The sequence below is a fragment of the Onychomys torridus genome, chromosome 3 (assembly GCF_903995425.1).
Source record: "Onychomys torridus chromosome 3, mOncTor1.1, whole genome shotgun sequence".
In the NCBI taxonomy this organism is placed as follows: Eukaryota; Metazoa; Chordata; class Mammalia; order Rodentia; family Cricetidae; genus Onychomys; species Onychomys torridus.
Window position 1 is genome coordinate 33,112,907 of NC_050445.1, and position 15,219 is coordinate 33,128,125.

Sequence of the window (15,219 nt, forward strand, 5' to 3'; positions counted from 1 at the left end):
TTCCAGCACCGCAAACAAACAACAAACAAAGGAACAAAGTGCAGGTACTCTGGTCACTGGTCTTGGTTAAAGTCCTTGGATCCACAGAGTGCTATGTGGTTCCTCTGAGGGTCTTGGCTCCAGGAGCACAATGGACAGTAGGGTTGGTGGGGGCCCCTTGTTCTTCACAGTTCCCTTGACTCTCCTGGAGAAATACGTGGCTTCCTACCTCTTGAGCTCAGGAGACTAGGCATCATTTCAGAGACTGCGACTGCTCCCACACCCTGACTCTGTACTGTGTGGTCACATCAGCTCACCAATGAGAAAACAGAGGCAGAAGCTTTTCAGGGTGCATCAGGGCAGGTGGGGTCAACCTGGAATTGGAATCTCTGGGTCTGGGCTCCTACTTTTTGTAGAAAGGACCCCACTCTGAATCTGGTATATGTGGACTCCACTCTGAATCTGGTATAGTGTCAAAGTCTTCTTGAGAACGCAATTCTTCCCTTCAGAATAATGGCCACAGGCTTTGGGAAGGGGTCTTCTAGTGAGGGTCCTGAGGCTGACTGAGTGAGCACAGGTGGGACTCCTGTACTGCATGCCTGGGCCTAGACAGTTGTGGGGGACAGTGTTCAGGCTTTGTGTAAGTGAGTTTAATTTCCTTCAGGGATTCCATTTTCCCCTTCCCTTTTCCCTCCTTAGTGACACAAATTCCAGCCCTTCCCCACACCACTGAACTCACTCCCCCACACCACTGGAACTCACTCCCCCACACCACTGGAACTTCCTCCCCCACACCACTGTAACTCACTCCCCCCATACCACTGGAACTCACTCCCCCACACCACTGAACTCACTCCCCCACACCACTGAAACTCACTCCCCCACACCACTGGAACTCACTCCCCCACACCACTGGAACTCACTCCCCCACACCACTGGAACTCACTCCCCCACACCATTGGAACTTCCTCCTCAAAACCCTTCTCTTCTGTGGTTTACTATGACTCATGACAGTCCCACTTCTTTGGTAACTTTGCCAATGTTTGCTCTTGCTCCCTGCACACAGGCTTTCCTCCCATGCATGTCACCCCTTAGTGATGACACATGGGAGTGTTCAAGACAGCCTTCGATTAGGTGCCCCAGTATCCTAGCAGTGGCTACTGGGCTCAACCCAGCATGCGGACTGCTGTTTTCTGTTGCCTTTCTCTCCCTCCCTCTCTCTTCCCTCCTTCTGTCACCCCTCCCTTCCTTCCTGTCCCCCTCCCTCCTTCCCTCCTTCCCCTAGGCTCTGATCATCTCTTCCTCATACCATTTCGATCATCCCATTTCCTGTATGCATTCCTCTGCTCATAGTGACCCATCTTGCAAACAGAACCAAGTTAGTGCTTCTTGCTTGACTTACTGGAGGGCTTGTTAGGTCTCCAGATACCTGGAGAGCCAGACAGTGTCTTCTGCCTGTTTTCTCTTCAAAGTGGAGAGCTCAGGACAGCCTAAGGGCTGCCCCATTACTGATGCCAAGGCATGAAACTATTGTAACCCCTCTGCTCCAGTAATGAGAAGTGAACTTATCCTTGGAAACTGATGGGCACTCAGATAATCTTTAGTTCCTGAAAGGCTTGCTAAACATGACTCCAACGCCAAAAGAAACAAACACAACCTGTTTTAATGCCCCCTTTCAGGCTCCTCCTACTGTAGTAGATTATGGAGGCTTGCTTGTCCTCCCTCTCCTAATAGTGGCTCTCTTCACCCTCCCAGTGGCAACCTGTAGAGGCTGTCCCCTCTGATACCATTAAGACAAATGTCAGCCAAGCCAGTTTGGGAGGAAATAAGCTAAATTACTAGAATGGGGAGGAAGTGATGTTCAAAATAGAAACCAAAAATATTCGTCTCCTGGGCTGGAATCCAAGCTCTCAGTTTAGAGTGAGTTAGCCCATTTAGAAGTGTGTCAGCGCCACAGATAATATGTGTCTTCTTAAATGTCACATGCTTTCTCTGCAGAGGTGACTCAATTTACAGTTAGAGCTCGCTCGCCTCTGTTTTTAAGATCGTAGCCAGTCATACTGGAGCGGGTCTCTCTTCTGTCCATACTGTTTTGTAATTATGCTTTGCCCCTTAAGCTGCCTGGAGCAAGCCACAGGCCAGTGTGGGAGATGAGGAACAGGGCTGGGGCTCCAGAAACTCTTCCTTAAAGCTCATGTCAATCTTAACCTCAGCATCTTCAGTTCTGAGTTTGTTTCATTTCTTTTCTGGACCACATCCTTCCCGCTTGAGTTCCCTGGAGAAGAGAACTTCAGCTGGAACAAAAGCAGCCCCCTCCCCCATCCACACCAGCTTTCCCTTTCTTTAGCGGATGACTAAGAGAGGAAGTGCTTTCTCCCCAGCAGGTAGACTGCCTCCTAGTTCAGTTTAGGGACAAGACCAGGGAACCAGAGTCTTCACATGGAGTTGCTTTAAACTAGGTTATGAAATTAGGTTATTTTATCTTTAGAAACCTTGAATGAAAAGCCAGGAAGCAGCTGGGGGCATGTGTGTGTCTGTGTGTATGCCAACATGGGTGTGTGTGCGCATACATATGTGAGTGTTTTCTGCATATGTTCTCCTGCCAGCCCTGTTTTGAGTGTGAGCCTAGGAAGCCTGTGCTGTGTGTCAGGTTTGGCATCATCGCCACAGCCCATCCTGCCTTTGGATGTGAGAAAATGAGAAAAACACCTCATAGAGTATCATCAGGGCGATGATACCTCTGGTCGTGGATAGCCATGATGTCATTGCGGGTCTGATCTACTATGATTGGCTCTCACTCTTTATTTTCTGAGTTCAGGGTAATTGAAGATATAGTCCTATATTAATTACTTTAATCATTACTGCAGCAACATTCCTCACAAAAGCAAACCAAGGAAGGATTGATTCTGATGTGTGGTTTATGAAGCAATCCAGTCCATCATGGCAGGGAAGGCTGGTAGCCCACCAATGAGGCAGCTGGTCACACTGTGCCTACACTAGGAAGCAGAGAGAGCGAACTCTGTGCTCAGCTCACTTTCCCTTTTTATTCAGTCTGGGACTCGTCCATGGAATGGTGCATTGACACTTTGGATTGGTCTGCCCACACTGATTAACCAGTTTAGAAACTCTCTCACAGACAAGCCCAGGGGTAGTCTTCTAGGTGATCCTAGATTGTGTCAATTTGGCAATCTTTATCAACAACCAAAATCGGTTGGTGTCCCAGAGGGCTCATAGCTCCATAGGTCTGCAGTAAGTAAGTGTCTTGGTCCAAATGTTCTGATGCTAGGGAAGTGATTGTTTAACGCTCTTTAGTGGAAAACAGATGTGAGCCCTAGACTAAATATGTTATTAGGGATTCACATTAAAACAACATGAATAGATAGGGAAACCCAGTTTTAGGACCATGCTTTGTTTCACCTGATTGTCCCCGAATGCTCTCATTCAATATTGAAGTAACAGATGGTGACTCTATGAGGACATTAGCACTCTTTTTTTCATACGCAGTCTCTAAACTGTGCCTTAGTGTCTCTGGCACAGCTCAATCGATGCTGACCACACTCCCAGTGTTCAGCAGCCATCTTCCACACAGCTCCTGTGGAGACCATCCAAGGCAATTTGTCACCTATTACTAACCTGTAGGTTTTCAGGCAATGCACATTTAAGTTTTTTTTTTTTTTTTAATTTTGCATGGATATTTGTAAGAGAGATATTATAACTCCAATTGTTTAAAAACTGTTTTCTTGTTAGTAATTTAAAACCACAATGTAAAATACTTAATGGCATTTCTTTTTAAAAATCAGCTTATCAGTGACTAACAAGTTCTGGGAAAGAAAAATACTTGATTTTGAATTTTAAATTTTTTTTTTTTTAAATTAGATTTGAATGGGTGCAAAGTATGAATATTTTGTTGTTTCTTTATGGAAGACCTGTGGAAAGGGTTTGAAAATTTGCCGTGGGAGAAGTATTTTGCAGAGCTATCAATGTCTAAATAACTTAAAAAAAAAACCAATAAAGGTTGTAGCTGGAGAGCTTCTCTCCAGGTGCCACCAAGCCCCCACAGTCCCACAACCCACATATAAAATAATCACTCAGACGCTTATATTATTTATAAACTGTATGGCTGTGGCAGGCTTCTTGTTATCTACTTCTTCTATCTTAAATTAACCCATTTCCATTAATCTATAACTTGCCATGTGGCACGTGGCTTACCTGTTCCTTATATCTCGCTTGTCATGGCAGCGGCTGGCAGCTCTCTCCACCTCCGCCTTCCACTTCCCAGAATTCTCTTTTCTGCTTGTTCCACCTATACTTCCTGCTTGGCTACTGGCCAATCAGTGTTTTATTTTAACCAATCAGAGCAACACATTTGACATACTTGAACATCCCACAGCAAAAGGTATTTAAGCAAAAAAAATAAAATAAAATAAAAATAAAAACCATTTTCTAATCACATGTCTTTATTTCTCTGGATTATTTGCTTCTGGTGCATATACACTACTTCTTTGACTCCCTTTTTGAGTCAAGTTCTCTGTATCTTAGACTGACCTGAAGCTTATTTGGTAGCCCAGACCACCTTGAACTTTTAGCAGTTCTCCTGGGTGTTGGAATCGCATAAGTGTATCTATATGCCTGGCTCCTGCTGGCGCACTTGTTATTCATACTATTCAATCTGTAACACTCCCCTATCTTTATCTTTTTAAAAATCTATAACCATTACTGGGACTTTTGCTTAACTTTGGCAATTAGTAATATCTACTTGTATGTGTATGTATGTATACATACCTATATTGAGGGTCATAAGTAACTACATCTATTGTGTGAATATGCATGCAAGGATCACAGATGAGTGTGGGTGTGAGTGAGTACATATGTGTGTGTCTGTGTCCAACCAAGGTGATTTGTCTCCACATTCCAAAGACTAGAAAAAAAATGCCATCTCTTAGAAATAGGGTGGTTATTTTTCTGTTTTCTAGAAATGGACAGTTTTTGAGATACATATTATTTGAGATGTCATTTCAAGGTAGATTTCTAGAGAAGAAGCAAGAAAGATGTTCCCAGGTGGGAAGGATAATCAATAAAACATGGCACCAGAAATAAGATATGATTAAAGAACAGTAGTAAGGGAGGAAAATAAGATAAGGATAGATTGGTTGGCAGGCCTGTTGGAAGATCTAGAGTGCCAGGTTGAAGTGGACTTCATTTTATGTGTAACAGAATCAAGTAAGTATTCAGAGCCATGGAGTGGCACAATCATAGGTGTGTCTTAAGGGAAGTGAGTGTACAACAATGTAAAATTAGTCAGAGCAGATGTCAGAGTTCAAAGAAGAAACTGGGACTTGATTAGATTTGCTGTCTAGTGTATACTAAAGAACTTGGGGACAGACTTAGACATAAAAAAGGAACTTAGACAAAAGTAAAAACAACGAGAAAAGTCTGCACTCCTTGGGAATAAAGTAGGCTGCTGGAATCAGAGACTCGGATGTGTAGTGTGGCAATAGAGAAGTTGTTCTCTCACCCATGCCGTAGACCAGGACTAGTGTGGGTGGTTGGAGGGGAACTGGACTCTTTTGATGGTTATTCAAGAATAGACACTGACTGTCCTGCTGACATCTCATCAGGAGGTTTCCAAAATCACCCCCAAGGCTGATCACCCCAATAAGTCTCTGGGGCAGAAGCAAGGACGAGTTGCTTCTGGTTGATCTGATGGATCCTTCCTGGAACCTTTGCTCCTGTTCTTTTGCTTAGAACTTGGTTTCTTCCTTCCTAACTGCAAGGAAAGCTGGGAAATCAGATCTAGTTATATGTTCAAGAAGAAGAGCAAAATGGTCACAATGTCCAAGGAGAAGAATTTGAAAAACACCAGCATATATGGAGTCAGAAGAAGAAGGAAAGCCAGAAAGAGATAGCAACAAGATAAAAAAAAAAAAAGATAAGAAATCAAACACCTGCTGACTCCTTATCATGTACACACTATTGACATATTTTCATTTTTGTACTGAAATTTCACAGTGATCCTGGGGTAGAGGAACAGTTATTTTTATAATTTTACTGATAAATGCCCTGGGTCTAGGGAAATGATAGGGTCCTAAATGCTAAGTAGCCTATCTACTTTATAACAGAGTTCATGTGATTAGCTCACAGCTAGAAAAGGAGTCAGGAGAAATATCCAAAGCAAGCTAAAGTCAGTCATCTGTTTAGTCCCTCCTAAGGCTGACACCACCCAGGTATCCTTTATGTAAAATTCACGAGTCCTCAGGACCACTCCCACTTCTAACATTAGTTGTGACTTAGAAATCTCTAAGACTATATTGAGGTTGGAGAATTCAGTAGGCAAACTGTGTTAGTCACCAAAAGCTGTTAAACTCACTCTTCTGGAGTATTACCATGCAAACAAGATTGATCTACAAGGAGAAAAGAGAGAGCGGGAACATGTAGTGTGGGTGAAAGTGTGTGTCATCATTTTGTGCACGCCTCAACCATGTTGCTCTTCCATGTGTTGTAGTTTATGATGTCAAACTAGGGGACATAAAATAATAGTATTTTTTCCTTTCTGCCCCTAGCAATTAGACATGACAAAGATATGTATTTACTCATTTATTCAATGACTTTTTGGTTTTTAACTTCTTAAAATTTATTGAGATTTAATGATAATAATGCAATAAATTAGTTGTAAATTTAATGTTTTGTGGCTCTTAGAATCTAGTATGAAAGGAAATGTTAATCAAATAATTATGCCAATATATGAATAAGTGCCAGTTGAGGTAGATAATGGGAAAGAAACATGATTTTATGATGGAAACCAGCAATGCAACTTGACTCGGATTATGGGGCATTGGGGACTTTTTGAGGAAATAACTCTTGGTGACTAAACTACAAATAGAAATTAGCCATATACATTAGTCCAGAGAGGGGTAAGGAATTTGGATAAAGAAAAAAAAATGCATACTGAACCATTAAACCTGGATGAAGTGAGGAACACCCAATACTGGCTGCAGGTACATGCAAGGCTTAAGCAAAGGGGCAGCAAATTCAGTGGATTTGACTTGAGACCTTCCACTCTGTTTGAGAAGCAGCAAGGTGAGCAGGGTGCCTGTCAGTTGACCACTGGATGGAAGCATAGCAGGAAAGGAGGTGAGAAGAACAGGAATTGAGAGACTGCTGATAGGGAAAGAACACAGAAAACCACCCAAGGGCTATGCAAGGGAATACTAAACATCCTTCCGTCAGCGCGTGTAGCTGATAAGCAGAACAGCCACTTGATCAGATTTCTATTTTGAAGCTATGTAGGAAGAGGAAATTAAGGAGATGTGATGGGAAGGAAAAGTAGCCCCTTGCCCAGGAATGTGGTTGTAGTCTCTCTCTAGCTGAGAGTCAAGAATTCCAGCACAGTTAACATTTGCTCTTAAGGTTGCTGACATAGAAACAATGTTCTGTTAATATGGAGATGCTACAAATACAGATGTTAACATTGTAGTAAATCATGTACTAAGGCCTAAGCAAACATGACCTTTGAGTATGGCCTTTCTCTTTTCTCAGTAGCAGACCTTCAATTTTCTATGAAATCACACAAGAATCCTCTTTGGTAACCCTGTGATTGACCCATGGTTTGCCGTATTAAATTGCAGTCCTATCCAAGGCACCTCTGGACTCACCCTGTCATGTCATGTATTGCAAAGTGGGGAAAGGGAAGAATTAAGTTTCTTAGCAACTATTTGAAATGAAGTTGATGGCCACCAAAACCATGTGTCTACACAAGGCTTGGTGGCTCATGCCTGGAATCCCAGCACTTGGGAGACTGAAGCAGATGGATAAGGTGTTAAAGCTCATCCTGGGCTGTATAGCAAGTTTAAGGACAACCTGGGTCCACACGAGATCCTGTCTCAAAAAACCAAAACCAAATTAAACCAGTCAAATCATATTTATGGCTCTTGCTCAGATACTTATACTCCAGCATCTTCCAAGAAGCCTGTCTATATTGGGTAGGTTTTATCTCCCCCCCTGAGTGTTACCCTGTTAACCTCTGTGCTGAAATCTGTCAAAAGTCTCTTATTGCACTCCAGCTCTGCTTCATATTGGTGTACCCTAAAATTCTTTCCTGCAGCAAACCTCCACTTCACCTCAGTCAAGGTCTCCAAATAGGGCTCCCTAGGCTGCCACCACAGGTAGCAACAATGCAGGAGAAAGTCTCAGGCTTTTACCCCAACTACTGCAGATGTTGCATTTTGAAAAGTAGACCCTGAGGGGTGGAGACAAAAGTAGGGCTATCACTTGTGGTTGGCTGTTGAGATATTCTAAGACAGAGCTGGTGGTAACAGCAGAAGTGGTGAGTAGTAGCTGGACCTCAGATGCATTTTAAAATCATGATGAAATGAGATTAGTTATAAATAAGAGAGCTTTAGAAGAACTCCAGAGTTTTAGCCTAAGTAGGGAGAATGGTAATGCCATTTACTGAAAATCCAGAGAGAAGAACCTATTGGTGGAGGAAATTTGGTTCTTGCAACTGTAAGGATTTTAGATGCTTATTAGGCCTTCTGCAGAGATGCTGTGGGCAGTTGTTTATGAGTGACGCTCAAAGAAGAGGGTCATAATGAATAAATAATTTGGAAGGTACTCAATGAGTGCTAAAGCCAAGAAATCTCAGCGCAATAATCTACGAACTGAATGTAGATGAAAGGTGTAAAGATCAGAGTGTCGAGCTGCAGAACACTTTAGTGTTAAAAATTTGGGAATAAGGAGGATCCAACAGCAGAGACTAGGAAAAGTAAACAGCAGAGGAAAAGAAAGTAGCTCTGGATGAAAACAGCAATCATCAGTGTTGAAGCTGCTGATGAGTGTGTAGCTTGATCATTGGCCATTGGGTTCAGCCATGTGACATCACTGGTGTCCTGGGAAATAGTATTGTCATGTAAAAGAAGAACACCTGGAATGGGCTCAGGAAATTACAATGGTGTGCAAAGGAAGTGACAAAATATAAGAATTCTCTGTTGAGCTTTCCCTGGGGGAGAAGAATGGAAACATATGTGTGTGAATAACTCAACTATTAATATACTTCATTATTTTCCTATGTATGTATGACTATGATGCAAGTCAGTCCTGAATTTATTTTTTATTTCTGTGACTCTTTATCATGAAGTTCTCCATGTGACCCATCTCTACATTTGTACTTCTTGATTTTACAATATTCTGTTTTGTTGTACTTCTTGGGACCATTTTTCCCCCATTAAGGAATTTTAGATTAATCTAGTCAGATGTATACTTACCTTTCCCTTCCATTAGAACTATTTCTTCAGGAACTACTTCCCAAAGTAAGCATAGTAATTTAGGGAATGAATGTTTTACTCTGTGTTTTCTTTGGATGTCTGTACATGTTTCTTTCCTTCCCTATCATCTCCTGGCTTATCACGCTGAACTCCAGGTCTATGGGTACATGATTATAGCTTTGTGTCTTTTCTTAAAATTCATGGAGATGCTTCATGACATGTCTTTCTTATGCTTATCTTTGTTAGTGATTGTACAAGACAGAGAAGGATGCAGTATAGTATTTTGGCTCATAGACACACTCTAAAATCTATTTATCTAAAATCTATTTATCTAAAATCTATTATCTAAAACACTTGAAGAGGAGGGTGTGGTCTATTGGGTCATAGACTCCAAAGCACATTGGAACCACTTTGGAACCTTTGAACAATTACTATACACAAGTTTCATTGAGATTCACTGACACAGACTCTCTGGAATCATACTCACATATTTTAAAAATTTACCAGGATGTTGAGTAGATCGTTCAAACTGAGAACCAGCCCATTAGATGGTGACAGAATGCAGTAAAGCCTCCTGCTTTCACCTTCTAAAGGTCCATCTCTTTTAAATCAAATTCCCATCAAAAACTGAGGCTAACTGAAGGTAGTGGTCTTCTGTGGATGACTCTGAGACAAAGTTGACCAGCAGGCCTCTGAAAGCTTGCAAGTAGTATACCATTTAACAAAGGAGTCTGAGACCTAGGCGCTATGGGCCCTAGTTATGTGGTGTTTGCAACAGTCTGACTCCCAGGTTCTTAACCCACCCCTGCCAGCCTCACCTGCCCTCTCAGGACTTCACTTTCGGCACACCTAGCTTGTTACTGTCAAAGGTTCTTGACATTTGCTCCACTGTAACAGTTTTCTATCGGACCCCTTAAAATATTGGCGAGATTTCCTCTGAAGTCCCCCCCTTAGGATTTGTGATTATGTCATGTTTCGTTTCCAACGTTGCGAGCCAGTTTCCCACTGTGAGATATCACAGTATCCCTATGACTGGTGTCAGCACTGAAGAATAAATGTTTGCTGAATGAGTCAGACGATAAAATGAAAAGGGATGGCTTTTGTATAGTTGGTTAGAAGTTCAAGTTGGATGGTAGGTAACCCCTCTGTAGTGATGTGGACGGTGAGCACAGTTTCTTCAGGCTACCTTGTAAAGAAATGCCTTTGTGATTTATTCTCTAATGCTGTCATCAGTTTGTAAGATTTTTAGGGTCCAGCCCTGTGCCTAGTCTTCCTTCCTTCTGATAGTGTCCCAGAAGGTGAGGAGAGGTCTGTTTTTCCATGACTATTTATGTACAAATTGAACATTGTTCACCAAAGGAGAGTAGTTCTGGGGAGAAGGGAAAAAAGGCAATCGAGGCCTTTGTCGTCTGTATACCTGATCACTTTTCCCCTGTGTTCACATCTTGCTCTTGCTGTTTTGAGACTTCCTCACTTTTCTTGGATCTTGAAGCATCTAGAGCAGTGGTTCTCAATCTGTGGGTCGCAACCCCTTTGAGGGTCAAATGACCCTTTCACAGGGGTCACCTAAGACCATCGGAAAACACGGACATTTACTTGTTACTCTTAACAATAGCAAAATTACAGTTGTGAAGTAGCAATGAAAACAATTTTATGGTTGGGGGTCACTGCAACATGAGAAACTGTATTAAAGGGTCACAGCATTAGAAAGGTTGAGAACCACTGATCTGAATCCGAGGTCAGTGGAGTGAGACCATTCACTCTGAAAGGAAAATATATTCTATTTGAATCTGAAGAAATGCATCCAGTGTTTTTTAAAAAAATAGCATGACAGTTGGTGCTCTCCTCCCTGCTTCCAGCTGGAAACATTTGATCTATATTTCGTTTCTCTCTCCTAAGCCTTGGCGTTGAGAAGGCTATTGTGTGGACACTTCTGAGAGGAGGTATCCTAAGCATGGCTCAAATGTATGATGGACTTTAAATGACTTGGTTATCCTGCAAAGTTCTTCATTGAAGCTGTCCTCTGCTGTCTGATCAGGATGTTACCACAAAATGTCACAAACTGGGTGGCTTAAGCCACAGACATTGATTTCCCATCATTTTCAAGCCAAGAATGTACAAGGGCAAGGTGCTGGCACATGCAGTTCCTGGTGAGAGCCCTCCTCCTGTCTGGCAGGTAGTTGCTTTCTTGCTGTGAACTCAGGTGGCTTTTCTTTATTGCATGCATGTATAGAAAGGGGGAGCTTTCTGGGGTTCCTTCCTGTAAGGGCATCCATTCCTTGGTGAAGGTTCTACCTTCATGACCCGATTACTTTCCAAAGGCCTGTCCTGACGCCATTGCACTGTGATTTAGATTTTAATAGATGAATTGAGGACAGGGGCATAGTTCAGCCCACAGCATCCTCCATCAAAGGATAACTGCTAGTCCTTGTATTTCTGACATGGAATAAGATAAAAACAACAGGCCTTTTCTCTATAAACTCTGCAGGCTTAGTCTTAGGTTCCTTTATGGTTAATGTCACACAGTGTTCTCTCCAATATTTCATCCTTTCAGCAAATAAGCAGAATATACACTCAGTACATAAATTCGTGGTCTCTAAAGTGGTGTATCAGAGGAAAGATCAGAGAATTCTATTTGCCATATTCAAAGGCCAGAGGGCTGTCCTCCTCTCCATGGTATACTGCACGTTTATGGATAGAACAGGGTTGTTACTAGTTGTAGCATACATCACAGCAGCTCTGCTGACCACCAAAATATAGTGTGTATTCTTAGGAAGCAGACACATTATTTAGTTTATAAAATTTAGAATTGAGTGGGAAGCCTTGCCACAGTAGCAACATGTTTGGATTAGCAGAAATGCATTTGTGCTTGGAGTTCCAGAGAGGCAAGCTGAGTGTAGATGCATTGTCAGCCATTCTTCCCGAAAGTATCTTCATATTCTTATCCTTCTTCTCAGCTGATTCACTAAGCAGAGGCAAGTTTTTTGTCCTAGTTTGGTCTCCTGTGTCATCACATCTGGGGTCTGGATAAACAAGACGTCCATGGAGCCATTCAGTGTTGTCTTTTCCTCATTGCTTGAGAATGTTTCAAGGTGACACATTCATGGATAAGGCCTTCATAGACTTTAGATCTATCTTGGTTGTCGATCAAAGTTCCCACAGCATTTTCCCATCCAGAATTTCCATAGGATCAACTCCATCAGTGTCTTTGAAGATCCCATGAAGGGTATCTAAACTCCTAGGAGTCAATAAGTGTCTTGCATAATTCCCCCTTGATGCTGAAGAGAAAACTGAAGTGGGTGGGTCTTTTCTTACAGGAGAATGCTGTGAATGGGGAACACCTATGGCTGGAGACCAACGTCTCAGGCGACCTCTGCTACCTGGGAGAGGAGAACTGCCAAGTCCGATTTGCAGTGAGTATGTCCCACAATGCCCATTTAGTCTTTCCAGGAAATAGCCTTTATGTCTGTGGATGGTGGGGATGAGAGGAAAGCTGTGCCCAAATATCCCAGGACGGGCTTGGAAAGGCTCTATCCTCATGACATAGAACTTCCCACTTACTTTTGAGGTTTTCAGATTGTGTATCAAGTTCACATAGCTCCAGGTTGTCAGTTTTAATGACTTTAAGGTTTCATTGGGGAGGCTACACATTAATGTCATGTGATGCTGACCACTATAGTGATTGTGGGGGTGTTATTTTCATTGGGAATCAGAGAGAGGGTGAATGTAGATGAGGGAATGTCACTTATGGTAGGCTGAGGAGTGGCAGGAGGTTTTGTCGAGAGGAAAGGGGTAATCTACCCACAGGGCAGTGGCTATTGGGGTGGGAGATGCTGATGGTGAGGCTGGAAACAGCTATGCAGGATATGGATGAGGTTAGCCTATTTCCACACTGAGATCTTGAGAACACAGTTCCAGAAATGATTTGATAAATCAACAGCCAGGTGAGTTGGAGTGGCTTTTGCTTATTAAAAATCACTGTGTGCCCTTATTTAGAACTATCTATTCAGGGTTTAAACTTCTCTTTTGAGCTTGGCATAGGAGCACATAACCTAAAATCACAACACTAAGGAGGAAGGTATAAGATGACACATTTGAGAACAGTCTGGGTTACATAGTTAAATAGTCTCATTTTTCTGTTACTGTGACAGAGCATGCTTTAGGGGGAAAGGTTTATTAAGTTGACAACTCCAGGTCACAGTCTACCATTGCAGGAGAGTCAAGGCGGGAACTTGAAATGTCTAGTCACCACAATTGAGAGTAGAGAGAGAGAGTGAACACATGCATACTTACTTGTGCTTAGCCCCCTTTCTACATTTATACTGTCTGGGATCGCCTGCTTAGGGAATGGTGTCACCCACAGTGGGCTAGGTCTTCCTGCCTCAATTAAGGTAATTACGACAACCCCCACAGACACGCTCACCAGCTAGCCTGATCAAGGCTATCCCTTACTGATGTACTCTCTTCTCAGTTCTAGATTGTGCCAAGGTAATAATCACAACTAAACACTGAATTATAGTAAGAATTATGGGTGGAAGATGTAACTCAGTAGTAGAATATTTGCTGAGCATACATAAGGCCGTAGGTTTGATTCCCAATGCTGAAAAAAGAAACTAACCCATGAAGAAGGATCAGTGACCATTCAATAAGTCATGGAGAGACTCAAAGTTTAATGCTGAGAAAGTAGGCTTAATTTTTGCCTACATTAAAAAAATTAGCTTAAAAATAGAGTGGCAGATAACTTAGAATAGTAAAGAACAAAGAAGAGAAGGCTTCCTTCCCATTTAAGAAAATGATGTCATAACTTAAAGAGCTTTACAGGTTTTTTATTACTTTTTTATAATGCATGAAAATGGTTTGAGCAAAATGTAGGGCAGTCAAATAATATGTGAATGTGTTCTGTAACAAGGGAGACAGTGAACTTCTGTCAGAACTTATAGAGGAGTAAAGAACCTGAGGTCTTTCTTGGGGTGCTAAAATGACCAAGTCTCAGCATCAAGAACTTTCCATCACCATAGCAGTTTCGATCCCCTCATTGGTAGATAAGTGTTTAGAAAAACTGTTGGTTTTTTTTGGGGGGAGGTGAGAGTCAAGTTTGTTTAATGGATATAGGGAACAACAAAAGGTCCTAGAATGGCCCAGATGAACACGCTGTGCATCTGAAGTCAGTGAGTCTTTGTGTTTCCACCCACTGTATGACATTGAAGATTCATAACCTTTGGGTCGTGGCTACCTTCTAGACAGAAAAAGAAGGATTAAAATTGCCTTTAATTTTGTTTCTAATTTGGATCTGTAATTAATCGTTTGCATTTCTTCTAATCTTGTTGTGAATTCAATTGATTTAAATATCAGCATTTCAACTCTATGCATATGTAGTTTTAATTAAAGTATAATTGCGTGGAGTTTGATTAAATTAACCAAATCTGTGAGAAGCTTAGCTGTTTGGATTAAAATGCTATAAATAATGAATTAACATTAAGGTCTTAGATAATTGTATAAACATTGGTCTTGGGATATCAGATAGTAAGTATGACATGGAAGAAATGAAGGCTAGCTTTGTTTGCTTTGCATGTGTGCTATGTGGATGCTGCTGTCAACAGGTGGACTGGCTCATTACCTAGTCCTGCCTCTCTCCAAATTGCTCCCCTTGGTCCTCTTCTGGGCAGTCATTTTGGGACAGCTGCATGCTACTTCTCCTGACAAATCTATGAATTAATACAGGCTCCACCTTTCCCCGACATGCCCCTAGGTAGGGCAGGCTGACCTTGAACTGACTGTGTAGTGGTGCTGAGATCCTCCTGCCTCAACTGTCCTCGTGTTGCAGTTACAGGTGTGCCATCACACCCAGCTCTACACTCCTCCTACTCTGTGTCCACAGTTAGCATTTCTATCCATCATTGTTTGGCCACTATTACCTCTAGGCCAGGAGAAACACAAATCGAATAAGGAGAATGTTAGCAGAAGATCCAGGGCAGAGCTG

The 15,219-nt window shown here is 42.1% G+C and overlaps 1 protein-coding gene across 9 annotated transcripts in view; it reads left to right on the forward strand.

The window, feature by feature from the left end:
• The window catches only part of Dgki (diacylglycerol kinase iota), a 452,799-nt gene that overhangs the window by 151,764 nt on the left and 285,816 nt on the right, over positions 1-15,219 (forward strand). For all 9 annotated transcript variants that reach the window (XM_036180454.1, XM_036180458.1, XM_036180455.1 and 6 more), the window contains exon 3: positions 12,557-12,652. In XM_036180454.1, coding sequence (XP_036036347.1) covers positions 12,557-12,652 — 96 coding nt within the window. The remainder of the gene's footprint in view (positions 1-12,556; positions 12,653-15,219) is intronic.